Raw genomic sequence first — 9,124 nt, 5'->3', positions numbered from 1 at the left:
TGCCTCGTAGAATACCAACAAAGCTAGAGAGACACCACCTTATCAAGTCATAGACATTTTATCTAATGAGAAAACACATGTGTGAGATGAGGAGCTGGCACAAATACCTACAAATATCTTCATTGGAAGGTTTGAAGCAGTTGTGGAACCAAAGTAAAAACTATAATCTTCCCACAAGAGCTTTGAGTTTGCATTAGCAACAAGAGGTCATTGCAGCTCGAGGGGGGTCACTTAATAATTATGTGACTATCACGTGAGTGTAGCAGAAGGGGTTATTTATTTTTATTTTTTCTCACATTTTCACATACAAGGAGGGTATCGTAAAATGAAATTGCGAAAAATGTTTACAAATTGAATAGGAAAAGGATATATTTTTTTATATAAAAAATTCACACATAAGGAGTTTTAAAAATATTCCTTGAACGCATGCGATATACATAATTTATACATAGTGAACTCCCAGCCCCCCCCCCCCCCCCCGTAGGCTCAAGATGTCTTCAAATGGACACTTTCTTTCAACTCCAACCATGGGGCACATATTTCCAAAGAGCCACAAATTGATGTCATCAATTCAGTACAACGAGGGAGCCACATTGGCAGACAAAGATGGAGAAAAAGTGAAGGTCAGAATCACGACATATATGATCAATCATGCATTGCATTTACCACCAAGAAACCACAACCTACTTCTAAAGACCAAAGTTGTGGATAACGACAAGGCCTTTGCCAAGCAACAAGGGCATAAGGTCACATACAAAGACCTTATGTACTCAAAAATAGAATGTCCCTTGCATCTGATTGCCCAACACCTAAAATTCCAGAAGCCACCCAAGTACATTGAGCCGAATCTCCATATTGTTATGGTGATGGCTATTGGGATATCATAACAAAGAATGATCAGATGTGACCTTGGCACATATATTTGGGATAATCTGGTAGAAGCAAACCTAAAAACATTTCCAAAAACAAGACATACATGAATGGGGTACCAATGCTTACAAGGATTGCATACCAAACATTGGTCGTGATCAACAAGCTACCCCCAGCAAAAACCCATCTGCAACTACTTCATCAATCAAAGCATACAATCAACAGTGCCACAATTTAAGAGAACACCTAGAAAAAACTCAAGAAATAAAAAGTTCAATAGTGAGGAGAGAGAGTTTGATACGACACTAAGCAGAGAAATCAAGCCCAAAAATAGGGATACACCATCTGAGTATCAATCCTCTAATGATGATGAAGAGGAGGAGGAAGAAAAAGAAGAATACAAACTCTGGGGGGTCACACTTAAAAGACACTCTTCTAAACATCAAGATCAAATACTAGTATCTCTCACACGACGATATATGGAAGAAGCTCAGGCACCGCAGGAGGAGCTCCACAGAAAGAGAGTAGAGGAAAAGAAAGATCTAATAGCAAAAGTAGACGATGAAGGTGATGAAGATGAAAACAAGCTGGTGGAACAATGCAAGGAGGATGCACTAGAAAAGATAAAACAATAGAAAAGAAGAGCAGCCAAGGAGAATTTGGAAATTGCCAGTGACATGCGAAAAAGGATTCAGAACGATCTGAAACAAAAAGTTGATCAAAGGGAGAAACAAGACTCTAAAAGACAAAAGAAAAAGATGACCTAGAGTCATCTGATGAGTCCACTCACTCTAAAGGCAAGAAAGAAAAGAAGACACAATCCCTAAAAGAGAAAAAGTACCAAGTAGAAGAGGAGAAGAGGAGGGTGTTGTGGAACCATTAGAACGCAGAAAATGTTCCTTTGAGCTCAAATCTACCTAGCACTCCTCCTCCTACTCAAGATTCAATAGACCCTCTAGCAAACCAAGAGAAGGATGAGCTAACCACATGTCTACCAGAGAAAGAAAAAGAGTAGGTGTAAACAAACCAACCCACTGAACAAGCACTGGGCATTTTTGAAAACAAAGAAGGGAAGGTTTGGATTCCACTGGCACATCTGAAGTAAGAAGATAAAGAAAAAAAAGGAAGAAACAACAAATAATGAATAAGTCAGTGCCTCTAGACAACCTTAGGATATGGAGAGAAGGAAGATGTCTACCCACTCTGAAGCAATCATTGAAGAAGCAAAGCGGTTGGTAAGCGCCTTTGACATCGATGAACAAATTTTGGAACAAATAAAACTTCAATTTCAATGTCAAAGAGTGCTCCATAACTTGAAAGGAGTGGAGTTAGAGAACATTAAAGCAGAAGTAGTAAGAGAAATTGAGATAAGTCTCCAACTACAAAGCAGAATTGAAGAATTTCAAAGAGTACATATTGAGCTTCAATCAGAATTGCAACGGGAGCAAGAAAATGTTGCTCATTACTACCAAGAATCTCAAGCCTTCAATGAAGCAAATACAAATCTACAAGTTGAGCAACAACGATTGGAGACTGGAAGAACTTGAAAAAGAACAACAAAAGAGTGCTAAGCTAGGGGAATCAGATTCCCCCACCCTTAATGGTAACAAATGTTTATTGGTGGATCGCGAGGTAGCCCTGTATGCCTTTACATGCAAGAACCCTTGGTCAGTCCTCTCCCACTTTGCACCCTTAAGCCTAGGTCAAGGGGTGACAAACCCAGAGGAAATTGTAAAAACCCTTGGCATTAGATCATCCATTTGCCCCATACCTACAAATTTAATTTGCAAAAATACTAACCAACCATGATGTAATTCCCAAAATAATATTTTGTCTTTTTTGTTTTATTTTTCCCATTATTATGTACTTTATATGTGTTTTTTTTATATTGTCCAAACAATTTCATTACTACAATGCATGCACAAAATGGCCACCACAAAAACTCCCTACAATTGAGGAACCCTGTGGGTCAACTTTTGTAAAAATCGGGCAGCAAGAGGACCATATGGGTGTGGCGAGATACCCACAATTCACGGTAGCATCTGGCAAGGGTGTAGGGTGCAAAAAATTATTGTGCAACACGATGCGAAGGCAACCGTTTTGAACAACATGGGATGCAAAAAAATTGCATGTGTGCCACGATGTGTAGGCAGCCATTTTGTGATACAAACTTTGCCATCCACCACATTGGCATGCAAATCAATCATCCATGTGTCATGGGCATCCCACCACCCCCTACGATCCCTCGTTGCTTGGTTTTGGCAACAGTTGACCGACATTGTCCCCCTGGCCACTTGGAGTGCGTGATCGTGATAGGGTATTTAAATTAAACAACTTCAGAAATATAAATACTAAAAGAACACAATGTACATAATCAATGTTACAATTGCACCAAATGGTATAAATCCGAGTCATTAATATTATATGAAAAGATTACAAATCTCATAAAGAGAGGTGATATGAGATAAGTTTATTCTTATGCAAGCACCCTTCATTTTGCACATTGATTGCCAGGGCTAAATCCGTGTTTTTCAAAGTTACTCTCTTTGCATACATCATACAGGTAATTTCATCATGGAACAAATGCACCAAAATGTTCTCAATGATGTCCAGTAGGACTAATAAAGTAGCACATTGTATCTAGGATACAAAGTCATTGTACTCATCCATTATCTCTCTCACCACTCGAGAGAACGCCTCTTTTCGGCTCATTGCTCTTCTGATACTTTTGAATCTCCCACAAATCCATTGTTCTTGGCCTCCATTTTCCTTTTTTAATGTGATATTGGTGGTGGTGAAGGTGCTGGCTGCCTCACCTTTTGAGGAGGGTCATTTTTATACTTTGTCCTCCTCTCCTCCTCCTAGGCTCGTTGCTCTTCAGGTATGATCTTGTCTTTCTTCTTCTTTGCACATTTTTTTACTCTCTGGGGAATCTTTGAAGGCTTAGAGCTTCCAGGTTTTGCTTGTTAAGTATCTCAGGCTATGCCCTATGTCGCCTTCTTCTGTGGTCGTACTTGTAAATTAGCCAAGTGGGCTCTCTCAGCCTCAACTTTATCCCACTCCTCATGTTCCCTTTGTCTTCTCTTTGCCTCTTTCTTTCTCTGTGCTTCTCTCTTATATTTCTCTTTGCCTCTTGCTTTCTCTGTGCTTCTCTCTTATATTTCTCTTTCTTTTACCACTCTTCATTTCTTTTCAATCTCTTGGCTTCTCACGCTTTCGAAACAGGGTCACATGGTATTACCTTGATCACCTTTTGTTTGAATCTCTAGCCAAATTTTTGTGGTTTCTTGAGTGCCATGTGTTGTTCTCGTGCTGTGACAACATGCGGGACCCTCTAATTTGGCAACGTGTCCCAATATTCTTCTTCACTTGTTCTTGTTTCTTGTGTGGCTCTCTATAGAGATGAGATTGGTGAGGGATTTGGCAGAGGTGTGCGGTTGGCATGATTTAATAGTGGGAGATCACCAAAAATCTATTGCATGGCCTCTAGATTCAAAGGTTGGGGAGATTGTTGCGCGTCTGAAGCGGGTTGTGGTGTTGGGTTATCCACATGTGGTTGAGGTTGTGGATTTGAAGCACTGGATTTAGCATGAGCTTCTGGTTGCGAATTTATTGTGGTGTGAGTGGTGGTGGTGGCATTGATGTGCATAGTGGTTTGCTCTTGTGTATCATCCATTTGGTGCAAGATATGAGTGCGTGCTCGTTTGGACTCAATAGGATTTTTAGAGCATGCAAACAAGAAATGAACTTCAAGTTGTGAGTTTTGACTTATATAGTACTTAAGGTTATTAAAAATTTTAAAATTTTAATAAAACTAATTTAAGAAAAAACTTTAAAATAGACAAAACTACACGCACAGAACCACTAATTGTGCTATCAAAAATCACTTGGCATTACAATGCATGTTTACAATACAAATAGTTAGCATCATAAATTTATCAGTTTTCTACCCAATGTCTGCCATTTTGTCGTCTTGTCTCCAACCATCACTGGAAACAATCTTTTGCACTCAAAGCACGATATGATTGTGATCCCCTCACGTTAACCACTTTTTCTATTTTGCATTTCAGAGTTTTTTGCACTCTAGTCTTCTTCCTCTCTCTCTCTTCATGATGCTAAAAATCTATAAAACCAATTGAACATCTCATGTAGGGCATTGCTCCTTTTCCATCCACTTCCATGACCTGTATTTTTGAGGTATACTGCTTTTTCTTGATAGTGTGAGTGCTCCATTCCTTGCTTACTCCAGATGCCCTATGAACCATAGGTGTCGAGAAAAAATGCACCATGTGAAAAAAGAATGTGCTGAAAATAAATACTTTAATTCAAACACATATGCATTTCAACTTTAGAGACTAAGTGTTCAATCATACTCCTATTCCAAATCAGCATCTAATCGATATCGTTTCGGCTTGTTAGTAATGTCTTGTAGTGGTGGAAGGGTTTGAATGACATTTGTGTTAGCTTATCAAGAAAGTGAGAGAGAGAAGGTGTAATGGTGACTGCTACAAGCGGAGAATGTTGGCTATGGAGGGAAGAAACGGAGACTACTAGAAGATATGAGAAAAGGATTATGCTATGAAGGGAAGAAAGAGAGGGAATGCAACTTAATCTCCGCTAAATTAAAATTGTTGATTATAAGTGTTTTAGAGAGAGAAATGACGTTGTACATAGAGGTTATGGAGTATCCCATTCCTCTCACTTGGAGTTGGAGTGGGTGAAGCATGAGAGAGAGAGAGAGAGAGAGAGAGAGGGGGGGGGGGGGGATGGGGAGAGAGAGAAAAACAATAAAGGAAGAGAGAGTGGGAGGGAGAGAAAACCTGCAACCTTGGAGGATCTGTGCTTTTTGTCAGAAGTAGCCAACAAAAAATGTCCCTTCAATGATTGGGCAAGGGAAGTTATAGAGATAAGGGGGGGGCGGGGGGGGAGAGAGAGAGAGAGATTTGGATCATGTTTTAGAGAGATAATGCAATGAGAGAATTTGAAAAATATGCTTTCTAGCAAGGGGACTAAAAAGTGCATCCTTTAATGACCTCTAAGTGAGACACAGTGGTTTATATGTAAGAGAGAGAGAAAACAAGGCTAGAAAAAATACATTTTGAAATTCAAAAATATATATTATAAAATTCACTTACCCATCTCTCCTTTGGGTTAAAATAGTCTATTTTCAAAAACAAAATATAGAAATGGCATTTTAAAAAGCCCAGCATAGGCCTTTTTACCCACTCTTTTAGGCTTGGTCAAACTTGGCTTAAGCTTTAAGCATTTCCTTAAACTGCCAAATAAAGAGGTCCTCCTAGACCCCATTTACTTCCTAATGGCGCTTTATAATCATTGGCTAGGGAGGTTGCATCCTCTTTCTATTGGACCATGTCATCATCTCATCTTTCCTAGGTGGCTAGAGGACTTTTCCACATGGTGCCTCAAGTTGGGCTTACCCTAACACCGATCGTGACTTTCTATACTTAGTTTGGAGCCTAGAATAGAGATTCATGGAAAAATAACTAAAAGGGGTACTTTTTGATGGGGTTTTGGAGTTCCAAGGGGTGGATCACCTTGGTGATGCCACGTGGAATGAAGCAAAATCCCATATGTTCTCGATTGCAGTAGATATTCGAGGTATGTAATCAAAATGGGGGAACTCGCATATGTATCTCAAGGTATGAGGCTTCTTGAGGCTCCTTGGGAGCTCAAGGGGTTGTTGGCTATGGCAGGTGACACTGTTAGCTACACTTTGTGGCTTTGATGATAACTGCCATTGGTGGTGTTTCTTGTCCAGCCATTGTATCAAAAACTATTGTGGCTTATGATACATGGGTTCCCGTGCAAACGGTCAACATGGTCGTCTTCTTATGCTAGAGAATGCTTTTATGAGAGGTCGCTAGCCCCCCCTCCCCTACCTCTTCCCCCGATATTGGAGAGAAAGTGGGTGAATGCATGAGAAAGGCGGGTGAAGTGTTAGTGGAATGACTTGCTAAAAGTATACCAAACGTTTGGGTTCCCTTGGATTAAGATAGGCCATGAGAAAAAAACACGTAATAACGAGCAAAAAACAGGGAGTCTTTTTGGACGAGCAAGGAGGTAAAAAGAGGGATTGTATTTGGGAGAAGAGAAAAGGCTTATCTCGCGAGAGAGTTCTCTCTCTCTCTCTCTCTCTCTCTCTCTCTCTCTCTCTCTCTATTTTCTTTGCTCGAAGGGTGGAGGACGAAGGAGAAGATGAGGAAGGGAAACATTTGGGTTAATGGATTGGGTTCCCTCTCCATCACTCTCTCATTTTCGACTCACATCCTACAAATGATGAGGTTCTTTTCTATGGATTTTCTACATAGGTGATTTGGGGGGGGGGGCACTATGTAATCATGTAATGTATAACGTGAGTTCAAAAGGAGGGGTTTAAAAATGCAAAAATTTTAGGCAATTTAGCAGAGATACGCAGGTTTTTATATTCAATTTTGAAAAAAAATCATAAAATAAGGGGTCGTTTTATTCATTTAGACATGTTAAAAGAGGGGTTTTTCTAATGCCCCACTAACGCACATTATATAGGGGAGTATTGTACGATGAACCCCCCGAGGGTGATTACAAGGGATTAAACTCTTTGTCTACTATGGAATTGTTAATCAATTTTGTAGTCGTGGAATATTGAATTTGGTCATGATTGCTATTCTTTATCTTGTAGATCTACACATCTCTCACTTTTCTCATAGTCAAAACCTGTTGTTTTCTTAGTCAACCCCAGAGAACTGCAGACTTCGACAGATTTTGTGAACTAGAAGAGAATTCGATTGGGGCGAGAGAGTGCAGATGGAGTCGCAAATAGGAATGTGACGTTTGTAAACTAGTTACGGCCCTCAAGGGGCTAGATTTGATCTCATGACGTTTGTAAACTAGTTGAGGCCCTCAAGGGGCTAGATTTGATCTCATGCAAAACAATTTTAGAAGGTAAGCCTTCAACTGGAGCAAAGATGCTCTTGGGTGGAAGCATCTTGGGAATGAATGAATAAAACGCGAGTGGAGCCAATAGACGTAGACGGCCATCAATCCCTCCACTTGTCATATATGGACGATGCCCGTAGACGGCAAGTTTCATATTGAGATATTAAAGAGCTGCAGGCCTCTGCAGTGGCCGCCCCAGGTGTAATAAGAGGCACCGGCGCGGGGTTAGAAGTTGTGAGTGCACGGCGCAGATAGCGAGCGACTGAGAGAGAGAGAGAGAGAGAGAGAGAGAGAGAGAGAGACAGAGAGAGAGATCATGGCTTGCAGGGGGCAGGTGCTGTTCACAATGCTGCTTGTGTCGGCGGCAACTCTGCTTTCGGCGCCTTCGGCAGTGGCGGTGCCGCGCAAGCTGATGAAGAACAAGATACCCACATTCCAGGTCTACAACGTGCTGGCGATTCAAGGGGCCAACAGCACACAGGGGTACAATACTGTGCGCTGCGGTGGCTCAGCGGCCCGATCAGAAGCGCCGATTCAGTTCGGCGACATCTTTTGCTTCGACATGCCGCTGCTAAAGAAGAAGGACGTCAATTCAGAGCTGCTGGGAAGAGTGCAGGGCACATACACGGTGTCGCAGCTGACCGGAAATCGCGTTTTCGTAACGGAAACCTTCATTGTGAACGGGACCAGCCTGCCCTACAAAGGCAGCTTCTCAGCCATTGGCATTGAGGACATCGGAGTGTTGAGCAGCAAGCCCATCACGGGCGGCACCGGCGACTACGAGCTCGTCTCTGGCGACGCTTTCACCACCCCGCTGGACGGCGTCTCCATCGATGAATTCGGCAACGCCGTCTTCTGGTTCCTCTACCAGTTCATCTTCGCATAATTACTAATTCAATTGCTCCCAATTGGAGCTATAATCACTCACACTTGATTAGTTTTGCCTCATCGATCGAGCCCCTCCAAATTTCTGTCTTTCAATCACCATCTCATCAAAAATCGTGTCTTCTTAAGGCATTTCAGCAAGAATCAATATGCCTTTAAGGACCTTTAATCAAATTCATGTTATTCAATTCAATTTATTCAACGTAGTTTACAACTTCATATGCATTTGCCCCCCCCCCCCCCCCCCCCCCCCCTTTCCCCCGGCCGGCTCGGAATAGTTGACGCCCACATAATCTTTGGATGATGTGGACTATCCGTTTATTCTCAAGAAAAAAAATGTTCCAATGGGGTTGTGCTCTCGAGACTTGAATCCTCCACCTACCAATCCAAAGGTTACGACTCTACCATTATAAAGTGTTGTCAAATACTGGTG

General features: G+C 41.5%; 1 protein-coding gene across 1 annotated transcript; it reads left to right on the top strand.

Moving 5' to 3' along the window:
- The first annotated feature begins 8,102 nt into the window (after nucleotides 1–8,102).
- On the top strand, nucleotides 8,103–8,745 carry LOC147434473 (disease resistance response protein 206-like). Its single transcript, XM_086489959.1, has one exon. It carries the CDS (start codon nucleotides 8,123–8,125, stop codon nucleotides 8,690–8,692), a length of 570 nt encoding a protein of 189 aa, XP_086346085.1. The 5' UTR covers nucleotides 8,103–8,122; the 3' UTR covers nucleotides 8,693–8,745.
- The last annotated feature ends 379 nt before the right edge of the window (nucleotides 8,746–9,124 follow it).

This window comes from Adiantum capillus-veneris, chromosome 19 (genome assembly GCF_014529385.1).
Source record: "Adiantum capillus-veneris isolate H3 chromosome 19, ASM1452938v2, whole genome shotgun sequence".
NCBI lineage: Eukaryota > Viridiplantae > Streptophyta > Polypodiopsida > Polypodiales > Pteridaceae > Adiantum > Adiantum capillus-veneris.
The sequence above is the reverse complement of the archived record's forward strand: the minus strand, read 5'-3'. Positions and strand labels throughout refer to the sequence as shown.